Genomic DNA, 17,950 nt, shown 5'->3' with positions numbered 1-17,950 from the left:
TAAAGAGTTATGCAAGAGGCTATGGGACCTCAAGGAGTTTGAGAGTATAACCCAATCCCTGATCTCTCTTCATGACAGCGACGAGACCACTGGGTAAGAGTGGCAAGTTTGTGTGCCAAGAGCCGTAGAGCTAAGTTCAGAAAGAGCTCACTGCAATACAGACACATTTGGGGTGCTGCTAAACTTTTCAGGTGGCTGTTTCAAAAGCAAAACAACCCTATCCTCTTTGGAAAACTTTATGTCATGTCCAAAGTGTAAACGTCATTTGCCGAAGGGCTGCACGCTGTGGAAAGAACAATATACTAGGATTCCACAGGACCCCGGTGGGAATCACAGCTCTGCCATTTAATAGCTGCATGAATTTCTTCAAGTTTCTTAACCTGCCGGGCGCGGTGGCTCACGCTTGTAATCCCAGCACTTTGGGAGGCTGAGGCGGGCGGATCACAAGGTCAGGAGATTGAGACCACAGTGAAACCCCGTCTCTACTGAAAATACAAAAAAAAATTAGCCGGGCGTGGTGGCGGGCGCCTGTAGTCCCAGCTACTCGGAGAGGCTGAGGCAGGAGAATGGCGTGAACCCAGGAGGCGGAGCTTGCAGTGAGCCGAGATTGTGCCACTGCACTCCAGCCTGGGCGACAGAGCGAGACTCCGTCTCAAAAAAAAAAAAAAAAAAAAAAAAAAAAAAAAAAAAAAAAAAAAAAGTTTCTTAACCTAAATCTCCACATTGATTAAAAAAGTATCAATAATTCTGGTCTCCCAGGATTGTAAGAACTGAGAGGCAGTACATGAAAGGCCGTAGCTTGATGCCTGGCATAGAGAGGGATGTAAAACGTCAGACACGGAAGGTACCCAATGGCACAGTTCAGGGATCATCTGCAGTACTTAGGGCTGTCTTCTGGTTCCTGTGCTGCTGACTGGGGGGGGCTCTATTTGGAGTTCTTTTTTACTTATTTTTTTGAAGAATGTGTCTGTGCTTCTCAAAAAGAGCAGAACCTCTCTCAACTACTTAAATTACTGCCAACAACCAAAGCTGAGACACACAAAACAGCTAGAATACCATGCTAGGGGTGTCCAGACTATAGTACCTGATATGAAGACATAATTTTATTTTCCAACATAACTTCCCTACTCCCAGAAAATGGTAGAAAAGATGACTTTAAAAGAAAGAGGACCAAAAAAAAAAAAAAAAGTCAAGAAGAAACAATTTGAGTGACAGAAAAACTCTAAGACTGTGGCTAGAATAATCAAGAAACGGCACTGAGTAACCAGGGTCTTGGCAGAGACCAAATGGGGCCAAACTCAAAAGTTACCGAAATTGGTTATCTAAGGCCTGATTAAACATTTAGTGTCAGCAATGAAAGTGACACTAAGAAAAAATTTCACCCTTTGTATCCTTCAATTCCAACTATAACAGATTCTTTTTTTTTTTTTTTTTATTGAGATGGAGATTCGCTCTGTCGACCAGGATGCAATGCAGTGCAGTGGTGCGATATTGGCTCACTGCAACCTCTGCCTCCCGGGTTCAAGTGATTCTCTTGCCTCAGTCTCCCGAGTAGCTAGGATTACAGGCACATGCCACCATGCCCAGCTAATTTTTGTATTTTTAGTAGAGATGGGTTTTCGCCATGTTGGCCAGGCTGGTCTTAAACTCCTAACCTCAAGTGATCCACCTGCCTCAGCCTCCCAAAGTGTTAGGATTACAGGCTTGAGCCATTGCACCCGGCCTGTAACAGATTCTTAAACTGGCATTGGTGAAAACTAAACAAGTATTCAAGGTTAGTAACGTAATACTAATTGTTCCTGCCATTTAGAAGATTAACCAAATTGCTAGATACAGTTGTTTAAAATCCTATATTCCTATTGCCAAAGTTAAACACACACACATTTAATATTCTTGATTGCATGACAAACATTAGGAACAGATACACAGAATATAATAGTAAGACTAAGAATCTTTCTGTAACTAGAATCTTTCCTGTGTTGCCTTGTCCATTCTTATTTGTAGCTCGAGTTATACATGGAGATGAAGCAAGGAACAGAAGTGAAGTTTCCATGGGTTTCTAAGACCCATCAATAAAACACAAGTTTTTTAGGCAGTCTGTTTCCTGCTCTACTATGACCATTTCTGTTGAATCATTCAACTCCATGGGTGAAACAGAATGGGTGTACTCAAGCGCAGAGTTAATATTTATGACACAGAAGTCTCCTTATATGCTTAAAAATTTTTAATAGCCTTTAATTTGTAGAGCAATTTAAGGTCCACAGCAAAACTGAGCAGAAGGTACAGAAAGTTATCATATACCTCTTGTCCTCTGACGAGACATCCCTGCTATCAACATACCCCACCAGAGTAGTACATTTATTGCAATCAAACCTACACTGACACATCATTATCACCCAAAGTCCATAGGTTACATTGGGGTCCACTGTTGGTGTTGTGCATTCTATGGGTATGGACAAATGTATAATGACATGATTCCACCATTACAGTATCATACAGAGTAGATTTACTGCTCTAAAAATTCCCTGTGCTCTACCTCTTCATCCTTCCTTCCCTCTAAACCCCTGGCAACCACAAATCTTTTTACCATCTCCATAGTTTTTCCTTATCCAGAATGTCATATAGTTGGAATCATATGGATTGACTCTTTTTACTTAGTAACATACACATCTATGTCTTTTTATGGCTTGACAACTCATTTCTTTTTAGCGCTGAATAATACTCCATTGTCTGGATGTACCGCTTTGTTTATCCATTCACCTACTGAAGGACATCTTGTTTACTCCCACATTTTGGCAATTATGAATAAAGCTGCTACAAACATCTACGTGCATGCTTTTGTGTGGGTATAAGTTTTCAACTCCTTTGGGTAAATACCAAGGATAGAAATTGCTGCATTGTGTGATGAGAGTGTGTTTAGCTTTCTAAGACACTAACAAACTGTCTCCCAAAGTGGCTGTACCATTTTGCATTTCCATCAGCAATGAATGAGAGTTCCTGTTGCTCCACATCCTTGTCAGCATTTGGTGTTGTCAGTGTCCTGGAGTTTGGCCATTTTAATAGGTGCATAGTAGTATCTCGTTGCTTTAATTTTCAATTCTCTAATGATACATGATGCTGAATATCTTTTCACACACTTATATGCCATATGGATATACATCTTCCTTGGTGAGGTTTCTGTGAAGGTCTTTGCCCATGTTTTAGGTGGGTTGTTTTCTTATTGTTGGATTTTAATGCTCTTTACATGTTTTAGATAATAGTCCTTTATCAAATTTTTTTTTTTTTTTTTTTTTTTTTAGACACAGTCTTACTTTGTCGCCAGGCTGGAGTGCAGTGGCGCGATCTTGGCTCATTGCAACCTCTGCCTCCCAGGTTCAAGCGATTCTCCTGTCTCAGCCTCCCAAGCAGCTGGGATTACAGGTGCCCACCACCATGCCCAGCTAATTTTTGGCACTTTTAGTAGAGATGGGGTTTCACCATGTTGGCCAGGATGGTCTCTATCTCTTGACCTCATGATCCGCCCGCCTTGGCCTCCCAAAATGCTGGGATTACAGGTGTGAGCCACTGTGCCCAGCCTCAACTTTCTCTTTTACAAATATTTTCTTCCATACTGTAGCTTAACTTCTCATTCTCTTGACATTATCTTTCGCAGAGCAGAAGTTTTAAATTTTAATAAAGTCCAGTTTATCACTTATTTCTTTCATATAACTGTGTTTTCAGTATTATATCTAAAAAGTTACCCCCATATCCAAAGTCATTTACATTTCTCCATGTCATTATATTCTAAGAGTTTTATACCTTTATATTTTACATTTAGGTCTAGAATTCATTTTGACTTATTTTTTGTCAAGGGTGAAAGGTCTGTGTCTAAATTCTTATTTCAGCATGTGGTTGTCAGGTTGTTCCAGCACGATTTGTTAAAAAGACTATCTTTTCTCTATTGTATTGCCTTTGTTCTTTGTCAAAGGTCAGCTGACTATATTTGTGTGGGTCTATTTGTGAGCTCTCTGTTCTGTTCAGTAGATTTGTTTGTCTAGTTCTGCCAATACCACAGTCTTGATTACTATAGCTTTATAGTAAGTTGTGAAATCAGGTAGTGTCAGTCCTCCAACTTTGTTCTTCAGCTTCATGTTGGTTGTTCTGAGTCCTTTGCCTCTCCACATAACTTTAGAATCCACCTGTCGACATCCACAAAATAACTGTCTGGGATTTTAATTGGGATTGCACTGAATCTATAAATCAACTTCAGAAGAACTGACATTTTGACATTGAGTCTCTCTACCCATGAACATGGGATAGCTTCCATTTATTTAGTATTCCAAATTCTTTCATCAATATACGCTTTTAAAGATAATAAATGACTCATATTACTATGGACGAAGCAGAGGCATATATTTAACTTTTTTTTCCAGATATAAGAAAAAGAAGAAATATGATCATTTGCCCTCAATTTTAAACCTTCCTCTAAGGCTTTCTCCTTACACTAATCCTTAACTGAGGCTTAGCCAGCCCAACAGTGATGTTATATGGAGATAATCTAATGCATTTTTAAAAAAATAAAGGTTATGCACCAAATAATATGAATGCTACAGCAATCAGGGGTGTGAAGACAGCTGTGAGCAGGTATGTGTGTGCATGGGATGGAAGGACTCTGCTCCCATTTCAACCCCTTGATCCAACCAAGATCTGTTGCGGTCCAAAATCTGTGGAATGCTAAAAGCTCCTGGGAACATTCCTCCAGAGTACTCCCAAAAGCATATTTGCTTTCAGACTGAGTTTGCCTCCTTAGGTGCATGGGAGCTGCCCAAATAGATAATTCCAAGTACTTACTCATGACAGAATAACTGAATGAAGGTACCACTCATGAAACAGTTCTGAACTCTACAGTAGAAAATTCCATATACCTGAATCATGTACATTTTTAAAGATGGAATTTTAGGGTTGGTGGTTCATACCTGCAATCCCAGCACTTTGGGAGGCCAAGGTGGGCAGATCACATGAGGCCAGGAGTTTGAGGCCAGCCTAGCCAACATGGCAAAACCAAGTCTCTACTAAAAATTAGCTGGGCGTGGTGGCATGTGCCTGTAATCCCAGCTACTCGGGAGGCTGAGGCATGAAAATCGCTTGAACCCAGGAGGCGGAGGTTGTAGTGAGCCAAGATTGCACCACCGCACTCCAGCCTGGGAGACAGGGTAACACTCTGTCTCAAAAAAATAAATAAAAATGGAATTTTAGAATTTTAGAAGCATATTGAAACGTACCTGAAAAGGAAAAATAGGAGAAGGCATTCGCTTTTTTTAAAGATTAAATCTGAGATAAGACTTTTCACTGACACTCCTTTTAATTAATTTCTCTGGTAAACACCCTCCTACGGCCACACGTATCTTTTGAAAAACACATCTCAGGAACATATGTCACCAGCAGTAGTAGCTCACGAGCTATACTTAAGGTAAAGGTCAAACAGATGTGGGAAGTGACCAAGTACACTCAACAAAATGCCACATGGCCTTATCTGCTTTACAGGCTAATGCCAAAATGTTTGCACGCAGCGTCATAAAATCCAAGCTGCTAGGCTCACTGCCATTTATGTATGTGTAAGGCAGTATTTCTGTACCTAGATCGTGGAGACGATATAGATTTTGAATTACAATAAACTCAATTATTTTAATTAGTGGGTAACAAAAGTAAACGGAAGTTACAAATACCTTGGACACCCCTATTGAAGCTTATATCCAGTAAACTTTTACACATTCTATTAAGAACTGATTTTTAACAGCAATTTTGAATCTTTTGTCTCTCTCTTGGCTTCTGACCACTGTGCATGGATGACCAAGTAGAGAAAGAAACAAGTAGAAAGGAGGAACAATAAAGAGATTTCAGTGTTACAAAATTAATTGTCACAGAGCATAGCAGAATGTGACAATCAGACATTCTCAAAATGTTAGCTACCATACTGTATCATAATCTAATGCAGGGTTCCTATTACCACATCTCTAAAGGATGATTATTAAGCCTCTGTTTGAAAAAAATCTTTTAAAAGCACTCTTTTTTTTTTTTTTTTTTTTTGAGATAGAGTCTTCCTGTGTCACCCAGGTTGGAGTGCAATGGCGTGATCTCAGCTCACTGCAACCTCTGCCTCCCGGGTTCAAGCGATTCTTGCGCCTCAGTCTCCTAAGTAGCTGGGATTATGGGTGCACACCACCACGCCTGGCTAATTTTTGTATCTTTAGTAGAGACAGGGTTTTGCCATGTTGGACAGACTGGTCTCAAACTCCTGACCTCATGTGATCTGCCCGCCTGAGCCTCCTAAAGTACTGGGATTGCAGGCGTGAGCCACCGCACCCAGCCCACTCTCTTCTTTTTTATATCTCTGTTAGAAAGTTTTGGCAAACATGCAGACAAAATTCATTGCCATGTAACTTACCTGTCATAACACTGCCTGCTTTCCCTACTCACAAAGGCCTGCTTTAGAAAAATGAGATTCAAAACACATACAGCTCAAGTCTTAATCCATTTTTATTCCTTTTCATATTCGAGGGAAGTAGATTTTTTTTGATTAAAGTGCATTCAAAAACTGGACTCCTTCTATACAGAAGAAATAACATGGGTATTCTGGGGAACTCCTGTACATATACAAATGCTTCTTTTTTTTGTTTCTTTTAACTTTTCAGGTTTGCCTATTTCCTCTGGGTCCAGTCTAAGCACTTGTGTTATCCTTTGAGTCTTTACAAATTGCCCTGAAATAATATGTGCTGTGCCTGCCTCTGTACAGTTCAGCTCACCTTTGAGACATCTCATTGTGTTTGTTCCAACAGTGGTCAATTGTGTTGTATTTACCCCAGAAATCACTGCTAACACCAGCACACCAGCCACCCTTTCTCGTGAGCTTGTGAGTGGTTTATGGAGCAGAAAAAGAGTTAATCTATGCACACGAATTAAACACAGGAAACCAGCACTAGAGGAACCTCAGACTCCAGGCCTAAAACCACTTGTGACTGGAGCGAGGTTAATCACAGGAGAGGGGAGCTCCATGGTAACAGATGCTGAAACCTGACACATACAAGGTACTGTATGCTTTTCAAAGCACTTACATTTGATCACTCTAGACTCAAAAAGTGACTCCAATTTAGATGAAATGTCCTTGTCACAAAGACGGCTGCAATATCTTGCCCATGGACAGTCAACCCAGACAAGGACAAAACCACCAAACCTATAGTAGTCTTCCTTCTCCCTCACCATCGCTGTCCTCCACCTCTGGCCTCTGCAACATCACCCTCTTCTCCCCATAGCATTTGTAAGCACATATCTGAATTGTTCTGTTTACTTACTTTGTTTACTTGTTTTTGTCTATCCCTCCAATGTAAACCCTATGAGAGCAGGAACCTGCATTTTGTCACTTAAGAGACCAGAGAGTACCCAGAACATCTCTCATGCTCAATGAATGTACTTGGCACATACTTGGTGCTCAGCAAATAATGTTGAATGAATAAATGACCTCACGGCCGGGCATCTCCAGAAGTCAGTGCACTTTCTGCCATGGATCTGGGGTGGAAAGGAACATTCACCCCAAATACATGGGGTGAACTGTATTTGTATCGCTGCCAAATACATTCCACAGTAAAAGAAGCAAAGACGCAGAAATGACTGTGGGCAGGCCAGTGCCAAAGATGAAGAAAGGCAAGAACACGCGCTTCAGTCCTTAAGGAATTCTGTTTCCTGATAAAGTCTCTAAAGACAAATAATTCCTGGAGACCTGTAATGGATGAGCAGTAGATAGTTTCTCAGTCAGTTCTGCTTCTTTCCTTCATTTAGCAACAAATGAAGTTCAGGGGCAAGGCCAGAGAGTTAAATGAGTGAAAAAAGATGATGGATAGAAGCTCGCTCATCTGGACTCTGGTCGCCTGTTTTGGAGCCAAAGCTCAATCAGTCTGGCAGTTCCTCAAAACATTAAACATTGAGTTACCCTATGACCCAGCAATTCCACTCCTAGGTACCTACCCAAGAGAGATGAAAACATATGTCCACATAAAAACTTGCACGCAAACGTTTGCAGCAGTATTATTCACAGTAGCTGAAACATCTAAACGACCCAAGTGTCCATCAACTGATGAATGAATAAAATATAATGTACCTACACAATACATATTACTCACCAATGAAAAGAGATGAAGTTGGGCCGGGTGCAGTGGCTCATGCCTGTAATCCCAACACATTGGGACACTTGGCCCTTGGGAGGCCAAGGCAGGAGAACTGCCTGAGCCCAGGATTTCGAGACCAACCTCAGCAACATAGTGAGACCCTGTCTCTACAAAGAATAAAAATTTAGCTGGGTGTAGTGGTGTGCACCTATAGTCCCAGCTACCTGGGAGGCTGGAATAGGAGGATTCCTTGAGCCCAGGAGGTCAAGGCTGCAGTGAGCCATGATCATGCCACTGCACTCCAGCCTGAGCAACAGAGCAAGACCCATCTCTTTAAAAAAAAAAAAAAAAAAAGAGAGAGAGAGGGCGAGAGAGATGAAGATAGAGATGAAGTCCTGACACCAAATGAAGGCAGCCAGTCACAAAAGACCACATATTGTGTGATTCCACTTATATGAAATGAATTTGAAGCTGCCTAGAGCCAGGGGAGGCATGACTACCGATGGGTACAGAGCTTCTTTATGGAATGATGAAAGTGTTCTGAAAGTAGATAGTGATGATATTTGCCCAACCCTTCTTTACTAGTGAACTTAGTAAATATCCATTGAATTGTATACTTTAAATAAGTAAATTGATTGGTATTTGAATTATATCTCAAGAAAGCTGTTATTTAAAAACAAACAAAAAAACCCACAAGGCCAGGCACGATGGCTCACGCCTGTAATCCCTATACTCTGGGAGGCCGAGGTGGAAGGATCGCTAAAGGCTGGGAGTTCCAGACCAGCCAGGGCAACACAGCAAGGCTTCATCTCTCCTAAAAAATTAAAAACATCAGCCAGGCACGGTGGCATGTACCAGTAGTCTCAGCTACTCAAGAGGCTGAAGCAGGAGCATCCCTTGAGTCCGAAAGGCCAAGGCTACAGTGAGCTGTTATTATGTTATGGCATTCCAGCCTGGGGGACAGCAAGACCCTGTCTCTAAAAAAAAGATAAATAAAATAAAAACAAAAACTTCAGCAACGACTAAATCCTCCTATAATTGCAGAGGACCGAAAAACATTAGCACCCCCTGTATTTCCCTCATAGAGAAGGAACAGCACCTCTGCCTTGTAATATCCAGGGTTTTGTGGAGGTGACCCCTGACCCCCTTACTCTCTACACCAGCTTGCCTTGGTCTCCTATTTAACCTTCATCATTCAACAGATTGTTGCTGAGCACCTGCCGTATACCAGGAGCTAGGGAGGCACAGGCTCTGCAGATGAAGGAGAAGCAGGCTTTGCCTTCAAGGAGCCAATACTTTCTGAAATTTTTCAGCCAACCACAAGGCAGGAAACAGAAAAAGGAGAATCAGAAATAGTGTTCTGTCTTGGGCGGTGGGCAGAAAAAATGTTTCATGTCTGGGTGGATTCATGTCCACGCTGGAAAAACACACACAGATCTGGTATGCAGACATCTCGAGGGCAGGGTGGGGCAGAGTGCAGAGGGAGTGCCCCAAAGTCAGCTCCGACAGGAAGGTGGAAGACACGAATCCTGGGGCCACAATGCGGTGCCAGTGTCACCCTTCAGTTCCGCCCAGCAGGACTGTTGGTGTTTTCATTGTGTTTATTTTTCTAAAGTTAAGAGGGACTAGGAGAGGAGGGGCAGAAGACAAGAGATTACTCAGCATTCCCATCGCGTTTCATGTTTGCAAAGCACTCCTGTCCTTGCCTCAAGCTGCCTTAAATAATAAAGGAATTTGAGAATCAAGCCAAGAACTCTAAGTGCTTAGCAGATACAAGGACCTATCGTGAGACATCTGGCAAGGTAGGCACGATTTTAAAAATTAATCCCAGAAAATAAACACTATTGAAAAATATAATCCAATATAGTAATCTCTCTGTCAAGCTGACCTGCCAGTTGGTGGTTAATGAACTCAGTAAGCTCACGGTGCAGGCTCAAGTGTTCTCAATCTCCCTCCCCTTCACACCTTGACATGTGCTTACTTTTAAAGAACAGGCACTGACGTCCTTTGAGATGAAAAAGTTCTACGGCTGATGCAGCAAAAATGTTATGGTAGCAATTAAGAAGAGCGGTTTCTTGCTGGCAGGACTACAGCATCCGGATCATCATAACTGAAGAAATTAACCATTTTTGTGTGACTGTCAAATGGGCTAGAACATCCTACAAGCATATCGTAGTGTGAGCCGTAATATACTAGAAGCACTGTGGGTTTTGGACTGTTTGGACTCAAGTTCATGGTATTTGAAATGAATGTATCTGTGTTTATATTTATATTCAACTAAGCTCAGTGAACCCCTTAGCTTGGTCCATAGGGATGCTGTCTTGAGGAATGTTTATAGGCCAACTGGAGAACTCTTGGTAAAGTACAAATAGTGAGCACACTTAAAAGTACTTTTTTTTTTTCTTTTTGAGACAGGGTCTCACTCTGTTGCCCAGGCTGGAGTGCAGTGGTGTGGTCAGCTCACTGCAGCCTCTGCCTCCCAGGCTCAAGCAATCCTCCCACCTTAGCCTTCCAAGTAGCTGAGACTACAGGTACATGTCACCATGCTTGGCTAAGTTTTAAATTTTTTGTAGAGATAAGGTCTCACTATGTTACCCAGGCTGGTCTTGAACTCTAGGCCTCAAGGGATCCTCCCATCTCAGCCTACCAAAGTGCTGGGATTACAGGAGTGAGCCACTGCACTCATCCTTAAAATTACTATTGATATGAACCCTAACAGGACAAAGTGTTTCAATTAGCTATTTCTTAGAAATACGCTAAGGTCACATAAAAGTGAAAAAAAACTTTGAAGATATATTTTAAAGGTATCAACTGAGCCAGGTGCTATGGCTCATGCCTACAATCCCAACACTTTAGAAGGCTGAGGCAGAAGGATCATTTGAGGCCAGGAGTTTGGGATCAGCCTGAGCAACTTGGTGAGACCTTATCTCCATTAAAATAAATAAATAAATTAGCTGGGCGTGGTGGCACATGCCTATAATCCCAGCTACTTGGGAGGCTGAGGCAAGAGGATAGCTTGAGCCCAGGAGCTCAAGGCTGCAGTGAGTTATGATCACACTACTGTACTCCAGCTAGGGTGACAGAGCAAGGCCCTATCTCAAAGAAAAAAAACAAAAAATAAATGACATTACCTACTTTATTTCAGACCAAGTCTCCATTCTTCCCTCCCACACTCTGTAGGACAATTAGAAAAGCTTGACAAAACAACACACACAAATATATACACGGCCCCACCCTGCCCCGCCACACACACACACATACACACACACACACACACACACACACACACACACACACACACAAACTAACATGGCAGTGAGGAATTACCAGGTCAAAATCTGAAAAAGACCAAAACCTAAAAAGACCAGCCCAGCATCTGGGGCTGCTTTCCGCTTGGGGCATCCATCTGCTGATTTAAGAAAGAATTCCTGACCAGGTGCAGTGGCTCACGCCTGTAATCCCAACACTTTGGGAGGCCAAGGCAGGTAGATCACCTGAGGTCAGGAGTTGGCCAGGAGACCAGCCTGGCCAACATAGGGAAACCCCATCTCTACTAAAAATACAAAAATTAGCCGGGCATGGTGGTGGGTGCCTGTAATCTCAGCTACTCAGGAGGCTGAGGTAGGAGAATCGCTTGAACTCGGGAGGCAGAGATTGCAGTGAGCCAAGATTGAGCCACCGCACTCTACCCTGGGTGATAGAGCGAGACTCTGTCTCAAAAAAAAAACAAAAAACAACAACAACAAAAAGAAAGGATTCCTGAGTGGCTGAGAAGCTGAGTAGCATTTCTGATGGCCTTGTGGAGCCAGGAGGACAAAAATTGAAGTCCTGGGACTTGCCAGTGAGTTGGCTGCAATTTTACACAACATAGAGTAAAACACAGCATGTTACTATAGATTAAGACAATGATAAAGGTTTAATAAATAGGAATTAAAAGTTAGAACTGTTTAACACAACAATTCTAAAATAGCAGGCACCTAAAAACAAGTCTCAGAATACATAAAGCAAACAGCTGACATCACCATAAAGAGACACAAACTACAATCACGGTGGAAGAGTTAACACAGTTCTATCAGTAACAGAAAAAGCAGGAAAAAAAAGTTAGCATATAGCAAACCTGAAAAATGACTCAGAAATTAGAACTTAATTATCATATATAGAACTTTGCCGCCAGGCATGGTGGCTCACACCTGTAATGCCAGCAATTGGGGAGGCTGAGATGGGGCTATCACCTGAGCTTGGGAGTTCAAGACCAGCCTGGCCAACATGGTGAAACCCCGTCTCTACTAAAAATACAAAAATTAATCTCAGCTACTCACGAGGCTGAGGCATGAGAATTGCTTAACCGGGGACGTGCCGTGGAGGTTGCAGTGAGCTGAGATCGCGCCACTGCACTCCAGCCTGGACGACAGAGTGAGCCTCCACCTCAAAAAAAAAAAAAAAGAACTTTGCACCCAATGATCCTTGAATATACATTCTTTCCAAGCCCACATGGAAGAGTTAGAAAAATTGAACATATGCTTTTTACCTGCACAATAGGAAAATGTGCATCCATTGAGGCTAGACAAAGTGAATTAACCTGGCCTCCTGACAAAAGAGGTGTGAGCTGATAAGATTGGAAGAGCTGTAGGCCAGGCTCGGTGGCTCACACCTGTAATCCCAGCACTTTGGGAGGCCGAGGCGGGTGGATCACGAGGTCAGGAGATGAGAACATCCTGGCTAACACGGTGAAACCCCATCTCTACTAAGAATACAAAAAATTAGCCAGGTGTGGTGGCGGGCGCCTGTAGTCCCAGCTACTCGGGAGGCTGAGGCAGGAGAATGGCGTGAACCCGGGAGGAGGAGCTTGCAGTGAGCTGAGATCACGCCACTGCATTCCAGCCTGGGCGACAGAGCAAGACTCCGTCTCAAAAAATAAATAAATAAATAAAAAGATGGGAAGACCTGTGGTTTCCATAAGCAAAGGATTCTGGAAAAGATAAGGCGACTGCCCTAGTGTCTTGGAGACTTTGAATTGATGCTTTGGCTGGGCCTGAGATGGTGAGAATAAGCAGTAGAAAGAGAAAGGGAAGAGTTCACACAGCCCTCTCAGTCTTCTCTCTGCCCCTGGGAGCTACATGATTACACCGAGTTGTGTGGAAGGGAAAAGGATAATGTGAAACCCCAGCCCTCTGCCAAAAACTAAAGGGAGGCGGCAGTAATAGCAGAGTCTTCCATGCAACCAGGAGGATAATTTAGCTGTTCTATGGCCAAATCCTGCTTCCTTTCCTCCTGCCTTCCCATCTCCTCTTTCTCATCCTGTGTCATCCTGTCCCACCCTAGGAACCCGCATGGGGTCCCAGCGGACCATCTCTGCCGTTTCACCATCACAAGGGTTTACATGGGGGCTAGACCTGGAAAATGCATGGTCCCTGTCAAATCTGCCTAACTTCCACCTCATTTGTACCCTAACCTTCTGAGAGAATAACTGGACCCTAAAGGTTGTTCTTGGTTTGGTCCTCTACTTCAGTGGCCTGGCTACGCTTTTGTTGTGCTCTGGAGGTTTGGATTAAAAATGTGGATATATGAAGACTTCTTCTAGTATTTAGAGAATCTGAGCTGAAGTTGGAAGCCTGTGGTGGACTGGGTACAGACATGACCAATGCTTGGCAGACAAACAGGCAGTCCTATGTACTGTCCCGCAGCCCACTAACAGGTTAACGGAACCACGGCCCTCGCCTGACCTAGTTGAAGGAAATATACAATCAGGCTTTCTGGACCTGCTGCAGTCATGACCTAATTTTCTAACAGAATCTCAGCAACAACAGAAAGACTCTCCCTCATTTCTCCCCCAACCTGGGAACATTTAGTGCTGAACAGAAAGAGACCCTTAATCAGCAGTGCTTCCTTTGAGCTACTGCCAGCCCAACATCCCAAGTGTCTCCTCGCGAGCCAGCTCTGTCACTGATCCTTCTGTGCCCAAGTGGCCTGGCCACACCAGCACCCTTCACATATGCATGAGCTTTCACCCTGGTGTCTGTGCAAGTTTGTGCTCATGTATCTGTTCAAAATTGTGTCACCCAAGTACTTCCTGAATTTTTACTAGCACTGTTTCAGGAAGTCAAGCATGTTGATGTTTACTCTAAGTGCCTTTTTAATAAGTAACTTACACTGTTTTTCCCTTGCCCTCATTTGGCAGAAGGCCAGCCAGACTTACCCTCGTACATCTCCAGGATGTGAACTGTGTCACCGATCTGCAAGGAGAGCTCCACATCTTGAGAAGCATTGTAGTTATAGATCGCTGGAAATGAGAAATAAAAAAGGGAAATTAGAATGCATGTCACTGGGCTGGGCGCGGTGGCTCACGCCTATAATCTCAGCACTTTGGGAGGGCGAGGCGGGTGGATCACAAGGTCAGGAGTTCAAGACCAGCCTGGCCAAGATGGTGAAACCCCATCTCTACTAAAAATACAAAAATCAGCTGGGTGTAGTGGCAAGTGCCTGTAATCTCAGCTACTTGGGAGGCTGAGGCAGGAGAACTGCTTGAACCCAGGCAGCAGAGATTGCAGTGAGCCGAGATCACACCACTGCATGCCAGCCTGGGTGATAAAATGAGACTCCGTCTCGAGAAAAAAAAGAATGCATGTCACAGTGAACAATTTGGTCAACAAACAACTCTCTATTTAATAATTTCATGTGAATCGCCCATTGTAAAGCAGAGAATGGATCCTCATTTCCCCCATCCAACAAATATTGATCAGTTGCCTGCTACATATCACGAACTGTGTTAGAGACTATTTATAGAGGGGCAAATGACATGGACATGGCCCCTGTCCCCAGGGAACTTAACAGTTGAGTGGAACAAAGAAAGATATCAAATATATAATCACAGAAATAACTAGTTAAAGTTGTGATAAGTGTTAGGAAAGAAACAATCCGGTTACCATGAGAATATATTGTGGGATTCTGTTAGTCAGTGCCCTTGTTCATCAGACAACAGCCAGCCTGCAAGAACACGGAACTGATGATCTCTAGGACACAGGCGAGCCATGTCGTGGCTTCCATGACACAGTATCTGATGGCAAAAGGCCACCTGTGAGGCCCATCCACCCTCCAGTGACAAATTGACACAGGGCACGGTGCAATGATGGTGCCTGGCCCCAGCCCAAGGCACCCTGGGCAACTGGGTTACTGCAGCACTTCCTAATCAAGGCGACCTCAGCCACCACAGTCTTTAGGGCTGGCAATGGCTGGGCTAGGTTGTGAAAACTGATAGACTTAACTCATAACTCAAAAAAAAGAAGACAACCCAATTTTAAGAAAGGCCAGAGCTCTGAATAGATATTTTGCCAAAAATTATGTATGAATAGCTAACAGACACATGAAGAGATGTTCGACACTATTAGTCATCAGAAAATACACATTAAAACCACAGTGAGATACCACTCCACACCCACTAGAATGGCTATGATAAAGAAAAAAGAAAAGGCAGACAAATGGCAAGAATGTGGAGAAACTAGAACTCTCTTGCATTGCTGGTAGGAATGTAAAATGATACAGCCCCTTCTGAAAACAGTTGGGCAACTTCGCAAAAAGTTAAACATAAATTTACCATAGGTCCTAGCAATCCATTCCTAGGTACCTACAAAGAGAAATGAAGCCATGTGTCTACATAAGAACCTTACGTGAATGTTCAGAGCTGCGGTGGTGGGCTGTAAAGGTGCCCCCCTCCCCCGCCAAGAGAACTCCACATCAAATCCCTGGAACCTGTGTATGTTACCCTGTAAGGCAAAAGAGTTGATTAAGTTAAGGATTTTTTTTAAAATTATTCTTTAAGCTCTGGGATACATGTGCAGAACGTGCAGGTTTGTTACATAAGTATACACGTGCCATGGTGGTTTGCTGAACCCATCAACCCATCATCTACATTAGGTATTTCTTCTAATGCTATCCCTCCCCTAGACCCCCACCCACCAACAGGCCCCAGTGTGTGATGTTCCCCTCCCTGTGTCCTTGTGTTCTCATTGTTCAACTCCCACTTATGAGTGAGAACATGTGGTGTTTGGTTTTCTGTTCCTGTGTTACTTTGCTGAGGATGATGGTTTCCAGCTTCACCCATGTCCCTGCAAAGGACATGAACTCATCCTTTTTTATGGTTGCATAGTATTCCATGGTGTATATATGCCACATTTTCTTTATCCAGTCTATCATTGATTGGCAGTTGGGTTGGTTCCAAGTCTTTGCTATTGTGCCACAATAAAAATACATGTACATGTGTCTTTATAGTAGCATGATTTATAATCCTTTGGGTATATACCCAGTAATGGGATTGCTGGATCAACTGGTATTTCTGGTCCTAGATCCTTGAGGAATTGCCACACTGTCTTCCACAATGATTGAACTAGTTTACAGTCCCAACAACAGTGTAAAAACGTTCCTATTTCTCCACATCCTCTCCAGCATCTGTTGTTTCCTGACATTTTTTTTTTTTTTTTTTGAGATGGAGTCTCGCTCTGTTGCCCAGGCTGGAGTGCAGTGGAGTGATCTCGGCTCCATCTCCCGAGTTCACACCATTCTCCTGCCTCAGCCTCCCCAGTAGCTGGGACTACAGGCGCCCACCACCACGCCCGGCTAATTTAGTAGAGATGGGGTTTCACCATGTTAGCCAGGATGGTCTTGATCTCCTAACCTTGTGATCCACCCGCCTCAGCCTCCCAAAGTGCTGGGATTACAGGCGTGAGCCACCGCGCCTGACCTCCTGACTTTTTAATGATCGCCATTCTAACTGGCACGAGATGGTATCTCATTGTGGTTTTTATTTGCATTTTTCTAATGACCAATGATAAGGATTTTGAGGAGCGGTCTTCCCTGAATTATCAGGGTGGCCTTAAATGCAATCACATATATCTTTGCAAGAGAGAGAGAGAGCTGAGAGACACACTGGAGAGAAAGCGACGTGCAGATGGAGGCTGAGATTGAACTGATGTGACCGCAAGTCAGAGAAGGCCAGTATCCACCAGAAGCTGGAAGAAGCAAGGAATGGAATCTCCCCGAGGGCCTCCAGAGGGAGCACAGCCCTGTTTGCACCTTGACTTCCTAACTCCCATCTCCAGAACTGTGAGAGAATAAACCCCCACTGTCTTGAGACATCAGGTGTATAATTTGTCACAGCAGCCACTGAAATCCACTATAGTAGCATTATTCACAATAGCCTAAAAAATGGAAATAATTTATTAACTGATGAAAGGATACACGAAGTATGGTATATCCATGCAATGGAATACTACGCAGCAATGAAAAGAAATGGAATACAGACACATACTGCAACACGAATGAACCTCAAAACATCACACTAAAGGAAAGAAGCCAGATGCAAAAGACCACATAGTTTATGACACCATTTATTCAAAATGTCCAGAACTAAGCAAATCTATCAAAGGCAATATAGGAGATTATTGGTTGCCTGGGGCTGTGAGGAGGGAATGGTGATTGACCACAAAAGGCCCTAAGGAGCTTCTTGGGGAGATGAAAACATCCTAAAACTGGGTTGTGGTGATATTTACACAACTCTGTAAATTTACTAAAAATCAGTAAATTACATGCTTAAAATGGGTAGATTTTATGGCATGTAAATTACACTTGACGGAAGCTTTTTTTTTTTTTTTTTTAAGTAGATTTACTTCTTATCCTCACTCTACTGATGAGGGAACTACATCTTTCCAGGAAAAAAGAACCCCCTTAGAGATTCACCTCTAGCCATGGACTTGACAATCCAAGGAACCCATAAGGCTCCCATCTCTGCAGGCCTGATGAGTGGCCATCCACACTGATGA

At 43.1% G+C, this 17,950-nt stretch overlaps 1 protein-coding gene across 2 annotated transcripts in view; it reads right to left on the bottom strand.

The window, feature by feature from the left end:
- The window catches only part of DOCK5 (dedicator of cytokinesis 5), a 232,639-nt gene that overhangs the window by 161,215 nt on the left and 53,474 nt on the right, over positions 1–17,950 (bottom strand). For both annotated transcript variants that reach the window (XM_032144465.2, XM_032144466.1), the window contains exon 2: positions 14,335–14,418. In XM_032144465.2, the coding sequence (XP_032000356.1) occupies positions 14,335–14,418 (84 nt within the window). The remainder of the gene's footprint in view (positions 1–14,334; positions 14,419–17,950) is intronic.

The sequence above is a fragment of the Hylobates moloch genome, unplaced genomic scaffold (genome assembly GCF_009828535.3).
Source record: "Hylobates moloch isolate HMO894 unplaced genomic scaffold, HMol_V3 SCAFFOLD_22, whole genome shotgun sequence".
NCBI lineage: Eukaryota > Metazoa > Chordata > Mammalia > Primates > Hylobatidae > Hylobates > Hylobates moloch.
The sequence above is the reverse complement of the archived record's forward strand: the minus strand, read 5'-3'. Positions and strand labels throughout refer to the sequence as shown.